The sequence below is a fragment of the Podarcis raffonei genome, chromosome 1 (assembly GCF_027172205.1).
Source record: "Podarcis raffonei isolate rPodRaf1 chromosome 1, rPodRaf1.pri, whole genome shotgun sequence".
Lineage (NCBI taxonomy): Eukaryota > Metazoa > Chordata > Lepidosauria > Squamata > Lacertidae > Podarcis > Podarcis raffonei.
The window spans coordinates 63,646,594-63,670,058 of record NC_070602.1 but is presented as its reverse complement, the minus strand read 5'-3'; the positions used below and the strand labels follow the sequence as shown (position 1 = coordinate 63,670,058).

The window sequence follows — 23,465 nt, the reverse complement described above, 5'->3', positions numbered from 1 at the left end:
TAATCTATTCTACAATATTCATCTGAAAACACAGTTTCAGCTGAACTAACAAAAAAGATTAAAATTAGCAGTTTAATTATTTTTAATTTTATCAAACTAGAAGCCTTCAGTCAAAGCTTTAGAGCACTGGCCCATCTAGTTCAGTATTGTGTAAAGGATTTCCAACACTCCTAGCTATACCCAGAGATGCCAGGGACTGAATCTTAGAGCTTTCATAGACAAAGCAGACCGTCTGCCCGATTTTGTAATGCGCGACCAATGAGCTTTGGCTTTCATTCCTCTGGACCACACCTTGTCCCAACCTGTCTCTCCACAGCCTAGCTAGGCCTCTCACCTTTAAGGCTTCCCTCTGATCTATTCCTAGACTGGTGGGCTCCAGGTCTTGGCACCCTGGCTAATACAGTGGTACCTCGGTCTACAAACAGCCCTGTTAACGAACACTTCGGACGACGAACTCCGCGAAACCAGAAGTAGGTATGCCAGTTAGCGAACTTTGTCCCGGAAGCCGAACACCGGCGTCGGGAGGCCTCTTTAGGGAAAGCGTGCGCCTCGGTTTAAGAACGCTTTGGTTTGAGAACGGACCTCTGGAACGGATTAAGTTCATAACCCGAGGTACCACTGTAGTAGCCAAAGTCTCTGCAAGACCCATCCTGCTTTGTGACGCGAAGACAGTTCAAGGTCCTGTCTTGAGACTTCACCACTTGCCAAAGAGAGAATAGTCGGCACCTCTCTGTCTCAGCAGACAATGGAGGAGTGCGCTTGTGCTTTTCAGCTGTTGGAAAATTACAATGCCTGTTGTGGCTGTAGAGACTGATATGGTCAGATGAAGGCATCTGGTTGTGCTGCTGCGGATGTACCTTGGTGCTTCTTCTCTCTGTGCTCCTCCCAGTGGACATCCCTCCTCTGGTCACTACTATGGATGCACAGCTTGTGTCAGAACCAAAGGACAAATGCCTGGCTCCAAAAATGCATGTTCAAAGTAATTTAGAGGCAGGAGCAAATGTAAATCATATTTCAGGAATTATTTATGGAACACTTTTCAATAGTTTCCTTTCTAGAAATTATGAAATGTGAAAGTGCAACCAAAAAAGAACCTTCCCAACTCTTTTGGACTCCTTTCCTTCTTCAAACCCAGAGTTCTTGTGGGTATTGTTTGCAATAATAGTATGTAAAAGAAATTTAGTAGCCATATTATTTTAAAGATGACTGCATTTCTTTACTGTTAATACAATATTTTTAATTATAGATGCTTTTAACCTCTGATCTGGTTATATGCAGGTATATAAATGAAGTTCTATCTTTTAAATAACCTTAATCGATAAAGTCATTTCCCAACATGATCAGTCAGTTTAAAGAGAGAGTCAAACTTTTAAAACTGTCTGATGAACAGGAATCATTGAGAGAGTTCACTTATCTGAATTAAGGCAAAGCTATTTTCACAAGGTGAAAGAGGGATGGCATATACAGCAGAACTGTGGGCTTTGTAATAAAGAAGTTGTAAAAACAAGAAACTCTACAAAAGTTATTAAAGCTCATTTTAAATAGGAAAAGGGGCAGCAGTAATTTACTGGCTCCACAACAGATGGATTATAGGAATGGGACTGGTAGAGATACAACTGACCCAGTTTTGCACATGCTGCTAAACCAAACCATGACTTAGCAGAAACCTAAGAGCATGCATGTTCCTGGAGGGATAGGGGCCGTTTTGCTCCTTCTTCAATGCTGCTGTTGTGAGGCAAGCCATGGTTTGGCTTAGTATATTGTCTGAACCCAGGCTCGTTTCATTTGCTTCAGATCTCTCATGAGCTGTAGCCAGGAATCGTTCTACAGCTTATTGTTTGCAGTCTTTTTCAGAGGAGACTGACAACAAGCCCAGGTTCAGATAACATGCTAAACTAAACTATGGCTTAGCTCTCTTATGGTACAGCTGCAGGAGGATCAGAGTACAGTGGACCCTCCGGATACGAATTAAATTCGTTCCAGGGGTCCACCTGCAACCTGAAAAGTCCGTAGGCAGAGGCACCGCTTCTGTGCATGGCGCAATTGAGCGCTTCTGTGCATGCATGTGGCGCGCTTCTGTGCATGCGGCTTTGCTGCGCTCGTAACCCGAAAGTTACATACCCAGAGCGGTACGTAACTAGAGGGTCCACTGTAGTAGTAAAGCGCCTGCGATCTCTTCTCTGGGAGACCACATAATTGTGTTTTTGCTGTGAATGAATCAGTTGCCGTTTCCAGAGTGGTTTAACAATCAAGCCCTCTCCCTGGGGAACTCCCCTGGGAACTATAGCTCTTTGAGAGGAATAGGGGTTTCCTAACAACTCTTGGCATCCTTAATGAACCACAGTTCCCAGGATCCTTTGCGGAAGGGCCATGAATGTCAAAGTGGTATAATAGTGGTTTAAATGTCTGGTGCAGATGTGGCCCTGGTTTCTATGTGATCTGGAACCTCAACTGCTCAGTGCTCCCAACTGCCGGAGTGTTCTCCACCATTAGGGGGCTGCATCTTTTGAGGTTTACCATTTCCCAAAGCTTTGTGTACATGCTGCTTAACCTTCACCTCAGGAAACTGGATTCAAATTGTGCTAAGGGCATAAGTAAAAATGAGACTGACGACCTCCAGCCTGCTCCTGTGTAAAAATATATCCACATGATAAAATGGCATGAACTTCACTAAAACAGGGAGCCTTTGTTCTCCCAGTTCCAGGTTTCTGCGGTGAGAGAGGTTGAAGGTCAGTCTTGGGATACATTTGAAATGCAGAGATAAAAGCTGACTCAATCGGCAGGCCTAGCTTTTCGTGGCGTTAACAGTAATTACATTTCATGAGTCTGAAAGGCCAACAGACTGAAAAGACCAACCACAGGACTTGAGAATTTGATTGGGAAAGAAAAAAAAACCACACCAAAAAGATAGGCAGTGGTTCGCATTTATGTTGAAGGGAAGAATATTATTCTTTACAATTATTATTAATTACACAAGCCAATAGCCAAGGGACTGTACAATATACAACTCATTTGGTTCCCACATTCATGTGTAAATAGATTCCCCCCCCCCTTGGCAATTACCTAAAAACTGTAAGAATATGGTGGGAAAAACAGCTCCTTAGTCAATTAGCATCCTAGAAACTGTTTTGTCAGTTTTCAGTCCATTAAGTGAAATATTTGCAGTTAATAAACTTCGTGCCTAGGTTCAAATTTCAGCAACTCTAATTAGCTACACCTTTTGTATTTTTGCTGCCTACTCTTTTACCCGCATTAATTGATCCAACAGAAAGTGCCTTATGGTGCTATCCTATGCATGCTTACTCAGAAGTAAATCCAACTGTGTTTAGGGGTTATAGGTAACTGTGCCTCCTTTCTTCCTCCTGAGGCCCAAGATGGCAAGAAATCTCTAGCAAAGTTCACCATAAAACAGAACAAAATCAACACCTGTAAAATTATAATGCCCATTCATATTAAACTCACCTTTCAAGGACATCATCTCAGATGTTCAGGACAATTTTGTGAAGATACAGCCTAATATTGTTCACAGCTCTATTCAGGGCAATGGTGTAGAGCCTAATATGGCTCAAATGGTCAGACATAAACATTGGCAATGTTTGGTTTGCTACATACACAAGCCTTGAACTCACTGCTCTCTCCCACTGTCAGGGTGAAGAGATCCGAAGCTTTAGTTTCAAAATTAAGAACCCTATACTGTGGCTAATCTTCACTGTGGTTTATAGAAACAAGCCGCTTCATAAGCTATGGTTTTAAAATGAATTCCTTCTGTAAACCAGTGGTTATCAGCCTTTTTTGGACTAGCGGGCACATTACAAATCTTAAGACAGTACAGTAATTGCTTCTTCTCCCCTGGAAAAACTCAGGCTTCTCAAAGGATGTCCTGCTGGTCCTAACTGTGGAGATCACACAATATAGACTCCCTCCCATCAGTGATGCTTTTGCTGTCTAATAACAAGGCACATTCCCCAGTAACAGGAAAATATACCAGGTGGCCCACCACCCCCTTGCACACATGCACACGCTCCCTGCACACAAACTACAGGCACATATGCATCTCTCACCCCCCCACCCCACATCACATATACATTTCTCCCTTCCTTCATAGATGACACATACAAAGAAGCCACACGTTGATAGCCCCTCTTCTTACTGCTCAGAGAAGAGACAACACATACACATACACACACCCCCAAACCCCAGACACGTTCATTTTTCTTCTCTCCCAAGTGTACCCCCCTCTCATACACACCGGTATCTGTATAAACTTTTCCACCGTATGTACATTTTGCCTCAGGTTTGTAAAAGGGTAGGAAACATGTGTTGTTATTATTAGTATTTTGCATGTCATTGCCTAGGAAATATGAGCACAGCCATAATCCCACAAAATTTTGTATTATAGGAATCCGACGCCATCTGACAGACTGCCCACGCTCCCTGGTGCAAGTCACCCTTCTACATGGGGAAGAACCTCATTTACTCTAGCACTATGAGGGCACTTAAATCTATTAATCTCAGACTTTTTGATTCAGATTCAAGAGATAATAAGGCAGCTAAATGTCTCTTTAACTGTACAGGTGGCGCGAAGTTCAAGAGAATAAGGTGATAATATCATGGGAGGAGTGTTTCTACAGTTAAGAGAAAACTGTGAAGTCCCCTTGTTAATTTTGCTATTGGATGCTGTGTTGCTTAAGTCATCTTGTTATATTTATAGTATTGAAATGTGTTTTTTCATGTTATGATGTTGCTGTTATTATGAAACTGTTACTATGTTATTTTGCTATGCTGTTATTAAATTGTTTTTGTAGTGTTTGTTTGAAATGCATTCCTTTTCTGTGAGCCTCTTTGAGCATTTTTTTTTTTGGTGGAAAAGCGGCATACAAACAAATGAATGAGTAGTAGTCCTCTGTTTTGTAATAAGTTTGGGCTAAGTAAATTAATAGAAAGTAGAGGTATTCAGATATTTACTCTTCATTATCTGGATGGATATAGGGACGCGGGTGGCGCTGTGGGTAAAACCTCAGTGCCTAGGACTTGCTGATCGCAAGGTCGGCGGTTCGAATCCCCGCGGTGGGGTGAGCTCCCGTTGTTCGGTCCCAGCTCCTGCCCACCTAGCAGTTCGAAAGCACTCCTAAGTGCAAGTAGATAAATAGGTACCGCTTCATAGCGGGAAGGTAAACGGCGTTTCCGTGTGCTGCGCTGGCTCGCCAGATGCTGCTTAGTCACGCTGGCCACGTGACCCGGAAGTGTCTCCGGACAGTGCTGGCTCCCGGCCTCTTGAGCGAGATGGGCGCGCAACCCTAGAGTCGGACACGACTGGCCCGTTCGGGCAGGGGTACCTTTACCTATCTGGATGAACTTTAAAAAGAAGAATAATAGAACTAAATATGTGGCTCAAATAAATGTATTTATTAACAGGATTTGATAAATGATAAGAAATATAGGAATCTTCAGACGTGAGTTGACAAAGAAAATACCTGATATTTACTCAATAGTGTATCTTCGTTTGCAGCTGTCTAGTACTAGCAGTAATGTTTCAGTGTTAAGTGGAGTTTTTCTGCATAACTAATCACTTCAGCATGCAGTACATACTATCTGTTAGTATTCATGGAATTGACCAAAGTATCTGTGCACAGAACTGCAACCTCTGTTTAATTAATGTTAATATCTGGAGCAGATTACCAATACATACCTATATCAAAATGAAAAGAAAAATATATTACTAATACATACTAGCCATTACACTGTATAACATTTTATAATAGATTAGTCACTGAAACACACGTCTAAGCATTTGAGGGTAAATTTGATCAATTTTTTGTTGAAGAAATTAGACAAACACAATATTTGCATTGCTGCTTTACATTTTGTTAGTGCCAGTAAATGTCAACACTAAGAAATTTAAGTTCAAGAGGATTTCATATTCCAGCATGCTGCAATGCGACTTGCAGCTATTTATCTGCCAGTATCCAAATTTTTAAACTGATAGTGAGCTCATGCAGCATAATATCTTCTTCCTCTACGCCTTTCTACAATTCCACAAATTTACTCGGGGGTTCCTCAACCCCACAGAGCAGATTTTGAGAGGCTGCAGGAGCGAAGTTCTGATTGCATGATTAGAAGTCTGTTCTGCTCGCACCTGGACAGCTTTGGATAAAACCATATATATGTATCTCATTGTTCAGGTGTCAAACTTTTCCCTTTAAGTACTTTTATTTTATTGTAAGCTTTGCAGAATGGCACTTTGCAGGGAGAGTAAAAAAATCCATCTGTTCAAATCACTTGCCAGCAGTTAGGCAGGCTCTAAAACAGTTTTAGGTGATGGCTAGTTTTCTGTACATAGCTGTAAGAACTTTACTACATAACATATGAAATCAATCAAGTCAAGCAAAGTTGCACATAGTATTCTAAAGTTATTTTACGGGATTTAAAAAAATATTAAGTCTGTATTGATTCATACAATAGGGAAAAAAAGCCCAAAGCCACAGTATGGTAATACCTTTATTAAGACCTATGAAGATAAATGTGTGGCATTTTGGTTGGTCCCAATAAAGCTATTTGCATACTGAGGCTTTGGAGTTGATTTAGATAGAAAAATGCTTTTTTTAAAAAAAGATACCAAGTGAAGCAATTTTAAATTTAATAACCATTCCTACAGTGGATTTCTCTTTACAAAATGATTTGCTAATGCCCAATTTAGTCAGATATAATGCAGCCCCAGCAAAGGTGCAATCTTAAGTCTTTTAAAGTACAGACATTTGCAAATTGTAAAAAAATGCAACTATAATTGATAATGAAATGGTTTCTATACAAATATAAATAAATGCACGCATACAAATACTGTAAAGACACAATTGACTTAATCCAGAGGCTCCTTGGATACACTCCAATGTTCTGAGACCTCATGGCCCTTCAATAAACATTTATATGTCAAATAAGGGAGTATCTCCACGTGGGCCCCTCAGAGCAGTCATGGAACTCCAAGTTCAGGGCTATGGATTCAATTCCATCTCCTCCTGAATTTCGGGACAAACACCCACCAGCTCCTATGCAGCTTTCTTGCTTTGCATGACACAATTTGCCTTCCTAGGACAGTACAGGTAACAGGATAAATTCCTGAACATAGGCAGAGTCAAACAAAACTCCTAGGATAATACTTAACAGGAACTTTTAAAGTCTTACACATTTTACCATCTATCATTTTCAAATGGAAAGTAATCTATCCTCAAGGGCAAGTTTAATTTACACAGATACAATTCCTTATTGCATATGGGGTCAAAACTATGAAAATGGCCCTGCAAGAAAATGCAGCCTTTTAATTGCTACGGAAAATAAATTCTGTACATATCCTTATGCAGAGCATCGGTGACTGCAATATAAAACACATTACTCCTGGTTCCCCATTTGTGCTCCTAATGTCCAAATTCAAATAATTAACTTGCACATATTCTTAAAGGCTAAATGGAACTGTGTTGTCATTCATCCTAAAAATTCTCTGTCTGACTGCCTAGAGACTCAAATATATAGTTCTCAAATAACAAACCCATAATGGAAATGCTACCTGAGATTACATCTTTGGTTTATTATTTTCTCATCAGTGAAATACTGTTGAAAACACAAGATAGATTTGTATTCAGATTAAAAACAAAAACACGGAAATATTTCAAAGCGGTCCAATACTTTTCTTTGAAGTGGTACCATCTTCTCAAAAAGCCTTTTATCTGTTAATATCTTCTACCCACCATGCAACATCCTTATCAAATCACAAATCTACTATGTGCTAATACTGTTCATGGCTTCTAGCAATTAAAGTGATGAAATCAATGGTCACATTTCTGAAATGGGCAACACTCCCAGGTGAAAAGAGGGGAGACGCTTGGGAAATGCATCTTTTCTACAGAGTACATGGTGCAAAATGCATAATACTGTTCCGATTAATCCACTTGCCCATTAATAAGGTTCTAGATTTTCTTTTTTGTAAGGGTGCCAAAAAGGGGAAATTAACTCTGAGCCACAACTTTCATATACCGCTTCAAACACTAACTGGAAATCTGAACAAAGTTTATGCATTTTTGTAAGTGAAAACCTTTGGCATGTACGCTCATTACTTGAATTCAACGTGCAAGCTATACCGCTTGCTTATTCCTTATAATTTCTCCTCCTTCTATCTCAATTTGCTCATATAGCCACTTGCGATCACAGCGGCATTCAGGTCCACACTTGCTGGAGTCACACTTGGGACAAGCATAGAAACATCCTAGGCAATCTTCATCAAGACAGTCACAGAGGTCTATCCCACTATAAAGCAGAAGTCCTTGGCTATCGTACACTTTGCTCTTTGCTGGTATGAGTTGCCTGGAGGAGAAAGAAAGCAGAATTAACAGCAATCTGTAACACTGGACTCCATTTTAAGTCACTGGCAATTCAGTTAAAATCTACTTTTAGGTGAATTTGCTCTGGCTAATCTTATGCCAAGAATCAAAAGCCATACATTACATTAGCCACAGAGACTGCCAATAAATTTCGGGCAAGTTTAGGTTCTAGGGAGGCACCATTACATATAGAAACATGTTGACAAGAGTCTGTCCATGCAACAGGTTGTCATGTCTGTCCATAGGCTATGCAATTCTGTTTCCTTTCTCTTTCCCTTTGCAACGGTGGACAGAATGCTTTAGGGTTCATTAATTTTGGGGAAGGGCATCATTACTATCTAAGGTGTGATCACATGTTATATCTGAAAGGAGTCTACTGATGCTGTGGACAACTCTAATCAACATTCACCTTCCTGCTTCAGTACAGGATTGATTTGTTCAGAACCACTTTGGAACAGAAAAGGCAGGATCAGTCACCTTTTAGCTATTCTGTGGATTAATTCAGATGCTCCAACAGCATTATTGTGTGGCAATTCTTTATTCTTCAAGGTTTTTTCCATGCCTTACAATGGATTTTTATCACACCATTTCTATGCACTTGAATGAAAAGAGATTCTATCTACTTAAGCAGACTTGAAGCATGGTCCAGATGCAAATAAAGACTTTCCCCCAAGGGCGTGAAAGCAAGGATAAGTGTAATCATCGGAGGAAAAGAGCTCACCTGTCTGAATTGTTGGATGTGCTTTTTGTCTGCAGCCTTCTTTTTTCCCTTTTGTTTGCTTCTGGAGCAAATTCAGAATGTCGTCCTGGATTAGCAAACTGTAAGGACTTCAAGGCCTTAGCTGTACGTCCCTGAACAGATACAGACAATTTCATTGGAACTATTAATACAAAGCTTAATGCATACACTACCAGAGGCTTGCTAATCAATTAGAATGCTGTCACTTCTTAGATAAAAAGAGGCTCAAAGCTGGGGCCAAATGTAAAAAAAACCTTTCTGTTGAGTGTCATTGCCTTCAAATACTCAGTTCATGAATATGAAGGGGGATAAGGTTGAGATGCCCTCAATCCCTGTCTACATGAACAGGGCAATTGCTCTTGGTCAAGGAAGATTATTACAGGTTAATACAAAAAATGTGAACAAGTGGTTGCTGTATGCTGTGGCACACAGCATCCCTCTCCCCCAACACACGCATTTTAATTTTATGACATCTTAGCCACCTGACCACTCGTAAGGTCTCTCTAAACGGGCAGTAACACTAGGAAGTGAAGTAAAAAAGCAATGGCAATTTCTTGTGGAGCAGGTAAACGGGATATGAGTATATATCTAATGGTGCAAATTAATGGAAAAAGAAATAGTGAAAGCCTACTTTAATAAGTAAACAGGACATATTTTCAGTTCTCTTTTGACCTCATCTTTAAAAAAATTATCTGCTGTATGTTTTCATTAGGTGAAGACTGAAGAATAACTTCCATTTCAAAGTACATCTTCCATCATGCTGCTTTTTATTGCTAGGAATAGATACCCCCCTCTATCAAGTGATGAAATAAGTTCTAAGGGGGCAGAATGCTATCGATTCAATCTCATCAGAACTCCTACACTTTGCTCTGTTGTATGTGTAGACTAGATCTCATTGTTCCCCAAAGACTGCCGTGGTTCCAACTTTTATACATGGCTATGAATTAATCCACTTCTACTCAGTTTCACCATTCTAGTGTCCAGCCCTGCTCTTTCTTCCACATTAATCACGTTAGACTTGCTTAGGGCACATTCATACATATATGCATAACATATCATGTGAGGAACTGCAGCTACATGTATTAATGCTCTATTGCCAGTTACTACATTTGAGATGATGTGAGGTTATATCAGAGTGACTTTTGTTAAGTTTTGACTAATGATGGCTGTTTCACATAATTCTTCATGTTGCACTTATCAAGTGATGACCACACATGTGGAAATTGCACAGTATTTAGCATACCATTAGTACCTGAGGGTTAATTAATTAATAATAGCTATCTTAGTGATGCTCTACGTTAAGTACAGCCCAACCCACAGGCACAATTACTTCGAATTAAGGAACAGCATTTTCACTGGGGCTTGCTCTCAGGTAAGTGTGCACAAGATTGCAGCCTAAGTCCAATAGATAGGTGAAAAAAATTATCCCATATACATACGTCTGAATCAAGTCTCCTTCGCTGACGGTCTTCAGAATCAACCTCTGCACTTCCATTTATTATCTGTGTACATTTTTGACAAAGTTTCCAGCCAGGTATAAACTGCCGTCCAAACTTGGCACTTAGAACAGTTGCATCGTCTATGTCAATTGCATGCAAGTTTTTCCTTGAAAGCTTTTTGTGCATATTAAAAGGATCACAGCACGACTTTTGCAAGTCTTCATACCTATCAAGGTAAACTTTAGCATGATGGAAGCAGATTGTATCGTTCTCTGAAAGTGTTATCCCAGTCCTAAGCTGAAGGAGTAACAGATCAGTTGATGATAGTTCTTGCTTAGTCTTGAATCCAGTGTGACAGGTAAAGTATGTTTTATGGCAATCACTGCTAGCTTGCAGCTGATTTCCTACTGAACATGGATCCATTTTACTTGACCAGTACAATATATTTGATTGTCTACAGTTTGTCTTTGTCGTCCTTAGCAGCTGTTACGATTAGCCTGGAGAAAGCAGTGAAGGAAATGAGATTCATGCTGCATACCTTTACTTTCAACTAGACCCAAAATAAAAACAAACCTAATATGGATGTTCAAGGATTCAGCTGAACTCTACAATACAGCTGATTGTGCAGGCAACTTTTGCCTTTGTCTTATGATCTGGAGGCAGCCATAAGATTTTGTACAAAACCTCTGCTACCAGAATGCATTAATCTGGGTAAAAACTGGCATCCGGAGCGCAGAAGTACAGCAGCTTCCATGAAAGGCGTAGGCATGTCAATGCAACTGCCATACCATTTAAGAAGCATTTGATATGGAGACCAAAGGAATGCAAGTGGCTAGGACAACTCTGTACTAGCCTCAATAAGTGGGTACGAAAGGAAGCTTAGCCTAGTCGAGAGTTAAGCCAGATGGATTGGCATCCCTTGCCAATGAAAGGGTACTTTAAGAACTACAGTGGCACTGACTTCCTCAAAGGCTGCTCACTGGTAAGACTGCCAAACCAATAAGTTATCTGTATTAGTGTGACTGTTGGCATTATGAATCCCGAGCTTTCCAGAAAATAAGTTCAACTTCATCTGTCCAAAACAAAAAATGTCAAGTTGTTTAAAAATTCAAAAATCAAGGTTCTACCTAGGGTCTACTAACAGATCTGATGCAACAATCTTAATGTTTTCAAAACCTCAGGGTATGATTTAAACATAAAAATTATACTGATAGTAGTAGTCTAGTAGATGTCCTTGGGAAAGTAGTCTCAAGCCCATCTCTTGGATTCTTCCTGTGTAAAATTTAAGATGTGGACAGAAGCAGTTGGAATGTGTGTCTTTGTACGAGGCATCTCATACACGCTATTCTGACTATACTAGGAGGGTACACACAGGAGTATTCCCACATTAGAGATGCACCTTCAGACCGCATCCATTATCTATTTTAATTGAGGAGGAGGGAAGCATCCTTAAGAAAGTTTTTATGAAGATTTTCTAATGCAGTTCATATTCAAGTGGAAGGAAAAGCCAGTAATTTGCAAGGAGAATGACGGAAGCAAAGCATATATGCAGAAGCTATTAAGCAAGAAGTAACATTGCAGATATCTAAATTTTGCAGACAAGCTCCAAATCAGAGCAGCAAAAAAAATTTAAATCCCCTGCTGTTTTCCATTTCCATGAGTCATACATGTGCATGTGTCCATCCATGGTTCAAACTAGTTTTTCATAAGGCCAAACTGAGATTTTACTCAGAACTAGGATCATTTTTAAGACATCTTCTAGTACTGGCACAGCTATGGCATTTGTTTCAACTAATTTCAGAGGCCAAAATTCAAAGAACACTGTGCTTATTATGCTCATGGTCTGTACCAAATTTCTCTTCAGGCTGCAGCCTCTCACACTGCACTGAACGCCTCCTGATCTTCTAGAGCAGATTTTTCAAGAGGGCATGATAGAATTGCTCTCAAAAGTCCCGGATGCTTCAGCTGGAGACACTATCATTTTTCTTGTCTTACTTCTTAAGAAATATTGCATTTTGCATTCTCTTTTCAGGCTCAAGCCTTCGCAGCAACATGTCACAGGGAGCAACATATTCCCACCTCTGCAAGCATTTGCATTATGGGTCACAAGCATTTCACTTCTGCAGCTAAACACTGAACTTAGGCTTTTAATGGTTTAAGTTCCCACGAATTTACCACAAATTCCAATAGAACATTGCTTGTTTTCAAAAAATTATCTTACTAGTCTGAAGACCTCGTCCCATTTGGGATAGAGAAACAGATGTACAAAACTGTTTTCTGCTGTCAGACCCTGCTTAAAATGACAGGATCAAGATTTGAATAATGTTGTTACTGGCAATATTTTACCCTGATGAACGTTGCAACATCTGGTGCTTCAGTTTTGCTCACATTTAAAGAAAGGTAGGATAGCAGCAAATTTTAGTAAGAACAGAAGATGGCAAGAATATTACATTAATTTGCTGTTGGCGTGGAACTAAGCTAAACTGCTGATGCCCTATGAAATGCTCATTAAAACCATGGCAGGTGGTGCTAGAAAGCAAGCAAGCAACAACTGCTGGTGTTTACAGAAAGAATTTTTTAAAAGGGAGAAGGCACTACACCATCAGCAGCAGGACAGGGTAACAAGATGAAAGAGGAGGAGAAATATCAGCAAATTCAGGATTACGTTTTCCATTCTGGAGAACAGGCTTGTAATTCTATACTTCTACAACTCCATTTTTAATGGACAGATTCTTCTGTGTTTGAGTTCTTCAGTGTTCTTTAGCATGGCATCATGCAGTCTTCATCAACCACCCAAGGCAAAACCAGGGTGGAACAAACTGCACAAATGCTTCAACACAATTGAAAGGCCCAGGCGAGTGTGCATTAGCACACAATACCAAAAGGGTTCAGATTCTTTATTGTGCATGGGTATTCTTTTGACCACTTTGGCATCACATAAGTGCTGAAGCATTTGTAGGAATTAGCTCTAAGATGAGAGTTATTCCTAGGAAACTAACCAAATTGCAAACTGTAGCAAACTTACTTCTGCACCCTACCCAGCACAGCTGCCTCCTCCCTTTCACCCTCCACAGTACTAGTCTAGCTATCTTTGCCTTGGAAAATAGGGAGGTCATAGCTAGAAAAATAATGCAACTGTCAAATTGCACCCATGATCTCTGGAGCATAGGAGTTTCACTGTGGAGCAAAGAGGAATGAGTGCCAGCAGAGACAGGGAAGCGAGCTGCAGGGAAAATGAGCAGTCAAGCGACAACTTTTAGCAAGGCACTTGGGATGATGATGCTTGGAAAAATTCTCACTAGCTCAACGAAATATTTTTAGGTGGCCAGACCGTTCTCTGCTGGCAGGCTTTATGGATGTTGAGCATATTAAGAGTCATATTTTCTACTGCTATAAATGGGATATATTTCTTTCAAATGCATTGTTATTGACTACTTTGAAATATTTTTTTATGATACAGTATGTAATTGTATTAAGGGACGCGGGTGGCGCTGTGGGTAAAACCTCAGTGCCTAGGACTTGCCGATTGCATGGTCGGCGGTTCGAATCCCCGCGGTGGGGTGAGCTCCCGTCATTCGGTCCCAGCTCCTGCCCACCTAGCAGTTCAAAAGCACCCTTAAGTGCAAGTAGATAAATAGGTACCGCTTTATAGCGGGAAGGTAAACGGCGTTTCCGTGTGCTGCGCTGGTGCTGGCTCGCCAGAGCAGCTTCGTCACGCTGGCCACGTGACCCAGAAGTGTCTCCGGACAGCGCTGGCCCCCGACCTCTTAAGCGAGATGAGCGCGCAACCCCAGAGTCAGACACGACTGGCCTGTATGGGCAGGGGTACCTTTACCTTTACGTAATTGTATTATTTTTAGTGAGGCTGACTGAAGGTCCTTTTGACGGAAAAACAGAATTTAAATAAAAACAAAATTAAATTAAATAGTTTACATGTTGAAGAGTGAGTGCGTTGGGAAGCAGGGGGCTGGGCCAGGATGCTAAACTGGTCAATGCATCCACTGACTAAGGCTGCATTCACTTGGCAGTTGATTCAGTTTTTACTCCTTTTCCGCAACTGCTTTAAGTTCTGCATTATATTTGAGCTTTCACATGAGCATCTTGGAACAGGACATGACTGGCTAACTTTACACTGCAACATTTTGTTGCAGCTCCCACTTGTTCCAATAGTGAGCACAAGTGATCAAATACCTATGCGTTTGGGAGCACAACTGGGCCATCAAAAAAAATTAATCACAAAAGAATTAATCAGTTGTTTCTACATACTCAAGGGAATCTCCCCAAGCAAGTATATACATTTCAACACTAGGAAAAATATTTTTTAAACTGCAAAATGGCCTGACAATTCTTAGAATTACAGACTGTTGATAGCAGACTGAGAGGGGGGAGGGAGGGAGTTTAATGAACCAGGAATCAGACATATAGTAACCCTACTCAGGAGTTTTCCCCTCTGCCCATTTATCAACCATGGAAGATTATAGTTCTATATTACATGAGGAGCCTACATAAGTAGAAAAGGCTCTCCACTCCAGAAATTCAGTACATGGGAGTGCCACAGAAGTGAAAAGGCCAACAGCAAAGGAGTCAAGCAAAACATTAAAAAACAAAACAAAAAACCCCAAAGGGAACAATTCCAAACCACTCAGCCTAATGAGGACTTAAGAGCCATGGAACATTGAATGCAAGTTGCAAAATAAAATATGGAAAAGGGGTTGGGACAGAGGATGAGAGTGAATTGGTCTGCTTAATCCCTACACTGCAGAGCATGGAGAACCTGTGGCCTTCAGTATGTTGTTGGACTACAACACCCATCAGTTCTAGCCAGGGCCTTTTGGGTGGCTGTTCTCAGGGTTTGAACCCCCTCCCAAGAGAGAACAAATTTTTTTTCCCCTTCCAGTAGCACCTTAAAGACCAACTAAGTTAGTTCTTGGTATGAGCTTTCGTGTGCATGCACTAACTTAGTTGGTCTTTAAGGTGCTACTGGAAGGAAAAAATTTTTTTGTTTTGACTATGGCAGACCAACACGGCTATCTCCCAAGAAAAGTTAGACTTGCTCCCTCTTAGGAGTCCTCCTGCCAGACACCTTGTTTCAGCATGCTTTTGAAAACTGACAGTTTGTAATGAGCAGATGGGTACCACACTGTTTTTGTTTCTGTGACTGCCCATCCATAGTTTTAGTTCTACTAATGTTTAATTTTTTAATACCCCCCCCCCCCCGTTTTTAGTTGTTCTTATTTTATCTGTGAGCCCCTGTCAAGGGAAAAAGGCGGGGTATAAACAAACAAATATAATAGTAGTAGTTACAGAAGATGGAAGTTGCAGTTCAACAAGACTTGGAGGGATCACAGGTTTCCCACCAGCTCTACTGAGGATATTATCTTGGAAGACAGCATTGCTGACTAGCTGGCACCATGTATTGAGAGTGGAATTTTTATGTGAGGGAGGTTACGTTATTTAGTTCTGCACTGTATTTGTAATGGAGGTAGTAGCAGCATTCAGTTTCTTAGAAGAAAGAAGCACAGAGCCCAAACAGTTTATGTCACCTGTTTTCTTTCATTCTTGAGGCAAACTGCACTTGTTCATCAGAAAGAGAAACAGACTCTGAATGTGCTCAGAGGTACTTTTAACATACTGCTACTGGCTGGTACAATAATCACCAGTAACAAAGCACTGTTCAAATATGTATAAACCCATCACCTGGACCCTACCAAGGTCATTTTTAGAGGATGCAGTAGAATTGAGAGCATGCTCAGAAGAAGAAAGGAAAACTCCTGCAAACAGCTCTGAACCAGGCGATCATAAGACACCAAGAAAAGGGGAAAGAAGGGAGAAGCTCTCCATTGATTACTGACTGCACCTCTGGTCATATGCCTAAAGGTAACCTAGAAGCCAGCAATTATGGCAAACGTGCTACAACACATATTAAAGCAAAGCAGATATTACATATACAAAAAGTTTTACAAAATACAGAAAGCATATAAAGCACATGAATTTATAACACAAAGAGGCAATCCTAATAGAACATATAGCTGCATACAGATCTTTGCTTTTTGTACTGCAGCCGGAGTGCTTTAAATTACTGTGGCACTAGTCCTGATCTGGTATCAGTAGCTCAATTGCTATGAAAATGTAATGGTGTAGGTGTGGAAGAAAAATAGGCTCCTCAACACAAGGGACAGGCCTGTTTGCATGATTTTCCTATCATCCCCACAAAGCTACAGGCTGCATGGCACAAAACTGGGTTTGCAACCAAATGTACACTCAAAGAGCTGTAACTTACTATTAAATTTATATACTGCTTAATTGCCAAGGTGGCCTTTAAGCAGTTTACTATCAATGTTTCCTGAGTTTTTCACATTTATAGTTAGCACATCTCTAATGTATAAATGTGGTACAAATGCAGACTGGCTCTCATATTAGTCCCACAAAAGTGAAGTGGCTAAATTGACTAAAACAGCTTGAAGCATTTGTCTACTCAAATGAAGGCCCAGTCTCTAAGAGACTGCATGCACACAGATTTGGACAACTTTACGCTGTATTGGCCTGAATATAAGCCTCACTCCCCCCCCCAAATTCCAACCCTGAAAAGTTAAAGTGCAGCTTATATTCGCAACCTTACGGTATGCAGCCAGGAGCGCGGGTAAAACAGTGCCTGTACATAGTCCCCCATCCTCTCCCCCAAGGCCGGGAAGGGAGAGAGTGAGGAAGGGGAAAGGCAGCCAGCAACGCAGCGCCCCCCCCCCCCCAGTATGCAGCCAGGAGCATACTGGCTTATATTTGGGTATTCCCCCCCCTCAATTTTAAAGGTGGCTTATATTTGGTGTGGCTTATATTTCGGCCAATATGGTATTTCCTTCATATATTTAAAGGGCCTGTGATTTTCACACTCAAAATATTGCACGTGTATATATTGCTAGAGTCAGTCACAGTCTGCTTTGCAAAACATGAGAAACTAGCGGAAAATTCACAAAAACAACTGAATGTGATAGTGGCAAGCCTAGCTTCAAGTCTGTGAAAAGTTATTGACTGAGGATATGTCAAAACAGTCAAGTTCCATCTACGTGACCTCAGTCTCTACCTTTGGTTAACTTTTCCCAATTTACCACAGAACCCAATCAAGGCTATTTTCCAAATTATGAATTAACAGGGAGTAAAGTTATGTTCCAGGGAACATTCTGTGTGAAAAAGAGCCAGTAGAGCATTTAACTTTTTTTTTTAATTTCAAAGTGCACGTGTGTATACATGTGTGTGTACACACACACACACACAGTATATGCATCTTTCTCCGCGTTAATTGTGTATTCCTGGTAACATTTCACAGCCTAACCTACCTCACAAGATTGTTGTGAGGGCAACAATAAATAGGGGCGGGGGAAAACTCAAAGTCTTTCGAGATCCCGCGTGGCACAATGGTTACAGCGCAGGTCTATGACTTGGGGGGAGGCCTGGGTTCGAGTCCCCGCTCAGCCGTGCAGCTCAGTGGGTGACCTACTTCGCGGGGATGAAATGGGGGAGGAGAACCATGTGCACCGCCTTGAGCTCCTCGGAACAAAAGGCGGCCTATAACTGCGACAAATTAAAAGCACAGCAGGATAAGAAGCGCTAACAAATCTAGCGTATTAGCGACTCCCAACGTTCCCCGCGTCGTTAAAATCACGCGCACGTGGGGAAACAGCATTATCCTTGCAAAAGCTTTACGGCTTCCCCGCTCCTCCTCCGACGCCTACCTTCACATAGGCTCTCCTGCGGCCCTGTCCCGCTCCCACCCCAGCGCTCGCCTCGCCCGTGGCCGCCATGAAGCCGACTGGCCCCAGCAGCGACGCGTCGACGGAAGGAAACGGCAGCCCGCGAGGAAAAGCGGCAGCCTCACAGATTCCCTATCGCGACTTCCGGCTCCCGAGCACTTGTTGGCGGGGGTCCGCCATGTGCGGGGCAAGAGAAGTGGAAAGGCAAAAGCAGCCTTCACTTCAGACGGGCCATGTGGTCGCAGCGCGTTCTCCGAGATTGGCCGAGGCTTCCAAGCACGCGGTTATTTTGTTGGGAGGCGCGGAGCTTTGTTCGTTGAACTCTTGCCGCCGCGTAGGCAGAAGTTCGGCACGACGGGCACTCCTCCGTCAGTAAGGGACACTAACAAGGAAGGTCGCGCTTTTCTGCCCTTTATGTACGGCTCAGCAGAAGACCAGCCACTTGACTACCATGTCAAAGCGTATTTCCAATAAGCTTTTGGCAGGCGCTTGCTCCTTCGCTTCGGTATTTTTGGAGAGAGTGGAGGAGTCAAATGTGCACCTTCGTTCTCTACAACATTTGTTCAACAGTCCTCTTTTCCCTTTCCGGTCAAGTGAATGAACGTTACAGCTAATTTAGCAGCGGCGCATGCGCAGCAAACTTCCCCTCTTCCTTTCCCCGCGCTATGAAAACACAGCAACTTCGACTTCGTGTTACGTCTCGCGAGAATGCTCTCTTCCACCCCCCCCCCGCGTGACTTAAGACCTGCCTAGTTCTGACTACGATTGGGCTGAATTGCTGAGATTGTATGTCAGTCCTGAGTAAGTCAGGGGAAGTTGCATCGTGATAAGTTTGCTTGCGCTTTTCTGCATCTATTGCAGCTCTGCAATGTTTTTGAGGTGTACTGTCAGAACTGTACACAGCATTCCAAGTGCAGTTGCACCATAGATTAGTATAATGGAATTAAGGTGTTGACAGCGTTATTTTAAATTCCTTTCTCAATGATCCTAGCATGTAATTTGCCCTTTTCACAGCTGTCACACACTGCTGACATCCAAGGTCTCACACCTAGTCAATCACTGTCCGTTCAGACGCCATGCACATATATGTGAAATTAAGATTTTTTCCCCTGATACACATCGCTTTACAGTTGCTTACATTTCATTGCATTTGCCATTTTCTACCTATTCTTTCAGCTTGGAGAGATCCTTTTGGAGCTATTCACAATCCTTTTTTGTTTTAACTACCCTGAACATTTTATTATCGTGAGGAAACTTAGCTATGTAGCTCCTTGAGCTGCTTGAACTACGTCCCTGCTCATTCCTAACTCTTTTTTGCCAATTATTTTTTTATTGATTTTCCATAATTTTAACAAATCATTACCAAATTAATACAAATTGCTCATCCCTAACTCTAGATCAAGGGATGCGGGTGGCGCTGTGGGTTAAACCACAGAGCCTAGGACCTGCTGATCAGAAAGTCGGCGGTTCGAATCCCCGCGACGGGGTGAGCTCCCGTTGCTCGGTCCCTGCTCCTGCCAACCTAGCAGTTCGAAAGCACGTCAAAGTGCAAGTAGATAAATAGGTACCGCTCCAGCGGGAAGGTAAATGGCGTTTCCGTGCACTGCTCTGGTTCACCAGAAGCAGCTTAGTCATGCTGGCCACATGACCCGGAAGCTGTACGCCAGCTCCCTCGGCCAATAAAGCGAGATGAGCGCCGCAACCCCAGAGTCGGCCACGACTGGACCTAATGGTCAGGGGTCCCTTTACCTTTACCTAACTCTAGATCACTTATGAACAAATTAAAAAGCATAGGTCCCAATACTGATCCTTGGGGACCTCTACCTAGTACCTCCCTCCATTGGTAGAACTGTCCATTTTATTCCTTCTTTTTGGTTCCTGGTTTTTCCAATATATTTGTTGAAACAAAGTCTGCGTCTATAAGCAATCTGTTCATATATTGCAAGCATTGTCATGTTGTCAATCCGTTGATTGACAATAAGACAATTCTTGATGTTTTTAGGTATGCTGTAAGCTGCCCACAGTGGCTAGGAAAAACCAGCCAAATGGGCAGGGAATAATAATAATAATAATAATAATAATAATAATAATAATAATCGATTATATATTTATTCTTCCATTTCATCAGTGAAAGCCACCTTGAGAGTTTTGCTGTTAAAGGTGGTGTATAAAGAATTCTCCCTTTCCAACAGTCCTGGACAGTTATCAAGTTACTGAATTTATTGCATTGATATCCTGCCCTCCCTCAAGTAGCTCAGGATGGCAAATAAAAAAATATAATTTAAAAATAAAGTTGATCAGATTGCTTCACAGTCATCATTATGCATAAATCATGGACATTTTTTACTGTCATCCATGGACTTTTCAGAACTGGACCCCATGCAGAGCTGTGTGTAGCCGCAAACATTTCTTCCTGTGACTTTTCTGAGGTCTATCTGTGGAATAATAGATTTCTAGATGCAGACTTTAGTACTAAGGAAGAGGCAGCAGAGGGCGTACCAAGTCTTATTTTTGAATGATTTGTGTATGGTTCTGGATTCTGTCTTTAATAAAGAAAAAGAGAACGAGCGAGCAAGCAAAAGATGTTTAAGCTTAGATTTGTATGAAGAGGATCGTGAAGATTCCCCACTCACATCCATGGGAATATTTTTACTCAAAAGCTGCCATTATCTTACATAAAGCCAAACACAAAAAGAGGATGCATAAGGAGAATTTAAGAGATTGAAATGTTTGTATTTTTTGCTCTATACGACGCACCTGACCATAAGACGCACCTAGCTTTAGAGGAGGAGAACAAGAAAAAAAATGTTCTCTCTTTCTCTGCGCAGCGCCTCTCTAGCAAAGTGGGAAGAGAAATGGAAGGGGCTCCGTTAAAAGAGCAAGCATTAAAAACTTTCCTAAACAGGGCTGCTTTCAAATGTCTTCTAAAAGTCAGATAGTTGTTTATTTCCTTAACATGTGATGGGAGGACGTTCCACAGGGCGGGCACCACCACCAAGAAGGCCCTCTGCCTGGTTCTTATCCCAGTCTGCATTGGCTCTGAAAATGTTTGGATAGATGCTTTTATTGTTGATGTTTGTATTGTTTGGGATTTTTAAAAAAAGATCACTGGGACGTTTTGTGGGAAGTGATTCATAAATGAAATAAATTGTTTGTTACAGGGAACCAGGCTTTTAATGTCTGATGCATTACTGTATTTTAATACTTTGTTGGAAGCCGCCCAGAGTGGCTGGGGAAGCCCAGCCAGATGGGCGGGGTATAAATAATAAATTATTATTATTATTATTATGAGGGCTGAATATCAGTTATGTCCAGGAAGCTCTGGACGTATGGCAACCCTAACCATGCTGTTCTCCCTGCTGCCTCTTGGGTTTGGCATATGCTTCACAAGTTGGTCAAATGTTTCTTCTACATTGACCTCAGCGTCCAGCATTACCAACTCAGAATAACTTTCTAGTAATCTCACACTTATTCACATTTGGATCGCCATTGGTTTTTTAATTGCAGCATTTATGTGGAGCAGAGACTGCCCCCCTCTGTTTATGACTTGCCTCACATATGCATAAGCAATGGACATAGCTGTGCTGTATGGATAACATGAGCTCCATTCTCTAATAAACTCTTTTGCTTGAACCAAGATGAATAGTTTTTGGTGTGTGAGACAATAGGCTGTGCTTGAATCCTGGGGAGAAAGAGGATCTTTGGGTGGGTGGTTCCAGTATGAGGGAAATAGGCTAGTTACCTGTTCTGGATGGAGTTGCACCCTGTCTGAAGAAGCAAGTGCGTAGCTTGTGGGTACTTCTTTGTCACAAGAGGCTCATGTGGCCTCTATGGCTAGAAGTGCCTCTAACCAGCTTCATCTGGTTCACCAGCTACATCCATTCCTTGAAAGGGATAGATTGACCACTGTAATCAATGTGTTGTTAATCTCAGGGACGCAGGTGGCGCTGTGGTCTAAACCACTGAGCCTCTTGGACTTGCCGATTGGAAGGTCGGCGGTTCGAATCCCCGCAACGGAGTGAGCTCCCATTGCTCTGTCCCAGCTCCTGCCAACCTAGCAGTTTTAAAAGCACACCAGTGCAAGTAGATAAATAGGTACTGCTGTGGCAGGAAGGTAAACAGTGTTTCCGTGTGCTCTGGTTTCTATCACGGTGTTCCGTTGCACCAGAAGCAGTTTAGTCATGCTGGCTAAATGACCTGGAAAGCTGTCTGTGGAAAAACACCGGCTCCCTTGGCCTGAAGGTGAGATGAGTGCCACAACCCCATAGTCACCTTGGACTGGACTTAACCATCCAGGGGTCCTTTACCTTGACCTTAATCTCGGGGCTGGGTACTGTACAGTGGAACCTCAGGTTATGTACTGCTCTTGTTGTGTATTCTTCAGGATACGCATGAGGCGAACCCGGAAGTAACGGGAAGGCTTTCGGCGGCCACACCTGTCAGGAATATGTAGGCAATTAAGCATACATCTGTTCACAATAGCTACCTGATTTCTGATTTTAACTTTTCAATATAGTTTTATGTACTATTATTGTAAACTGCTCTGATATTTTCTATGAATAGTGGTGTAGATAGATAGATGATAGATAGATCTCCTAAGTCCTGCAGTTTCAAGCAATGCACTTCCTGTATTGAACCACTGTGTGGTGCTCATCTCTTTTCCATAATGTGTTTGTTTCTCTTTTGCGAGCTCTGGACTTAGGCTGGATGGTGGTATCAAATGCTCCCTCCTAGCCATAGAATCAGCGTACAGTAGTTACAAATGAGAAAAGGCCATTTGTTTATGATACTGTAGCAACTCTATGCTACATGTTTTTCCATTGTTTATTCAGCCTTTAGTTTATTGGTTTTAACTATCTGATCAAGATTTTGTCAGGCGCTAAGAATATGTTGTTGTTGTTTAAAAGAGAGAGATGGTTTTTGATCAAAACAAATGGAGCAAGGCACAGTGCAAATCTAAGAAATCATTTTAATGAACCAAACAAACTAACATTACTAACAGGCTAGTGGGTAACAGCATGCCTACTGCCTCCAGTATAACAGAGTTGATATAGGACATGATATCAGATGACACGACATGCTCATTCTGAGTCCATTAAGAATGTCATTGCTTTCATCAGCATCTGTGAGACAAGGGTTCAATAAAAGGGAAGACAAGGGTTCAAAAATACCC

The 23,465-nt window shown here is 41.7% G+C and overlaps 1 protein-coding gene across 2 annotated transcripts; it reads right to left on the bottom strand.

Annotated features, from left to right (window-relative positions):
- Positions 1-5,385: 5,385 nt before the first annotated feature.
- ARL14EP (ADP ribosylation factor like GTPase 14 effector protein) lies at positions 5,386-18,400 on the bottom strand. 2 transcript variants are annotated; one of them, XM_053389782.1, is made up of 4 exons: positions 18,275-18,394; positions 10,548-11,044; positions 9,091-9,221; positions 5,386-8,352 (listed from the first exon to the last, which is right to left on the bottom strand). In XM_053389782.1, exons 2-4 carry the CDS (start codon positions 10,968-10,970, stop codon positions 8,124-8,126), a joined length of 783 nt encoding a protein of 260 aa, XP_053245757.1. In that variant the 5' UTR covers positions 10,971-11,044; positions 18,275-18,394; the 3' UTR covers positions 5,386-8,123. The 2 variants fall into 2 exon arrangements, with proteins under 2 accessions (XP_053245757.1, XP_053245767.1); XM_053389792.1 differs by lacking the exon at positions 10,548-11,044 and having other exon boundaries at positions 18,275-18,400.
- Positions 18,401-23,465: the final 5,065 nt, after the last annotated feature.

Bases quoted from the DNA above. Each gene is read 5' to 3' on its own strand.
- ARL14EP (XM_053389782.1), bottom strand. From the start codon at position 10,970: ATGGATCCATGTTCAGTAGGAAATCAGCTGCAAGCTAGCAGTGATTGC. The intron at 9,222-10,547 runs GTATGTATATGG...GTATCTGTTCAG, and splicing joins GAAGGAGACTTGATTCAGAC to GGACGTACAGCTAAGGCCTT. The intron at 8,353-9,090 runs GTGAGCTCTTTT...TTTCTCCTCCAG, and splicing joins ACATCCAACAATTCAGACAG to GCAACTCATACCAGCAAAGA.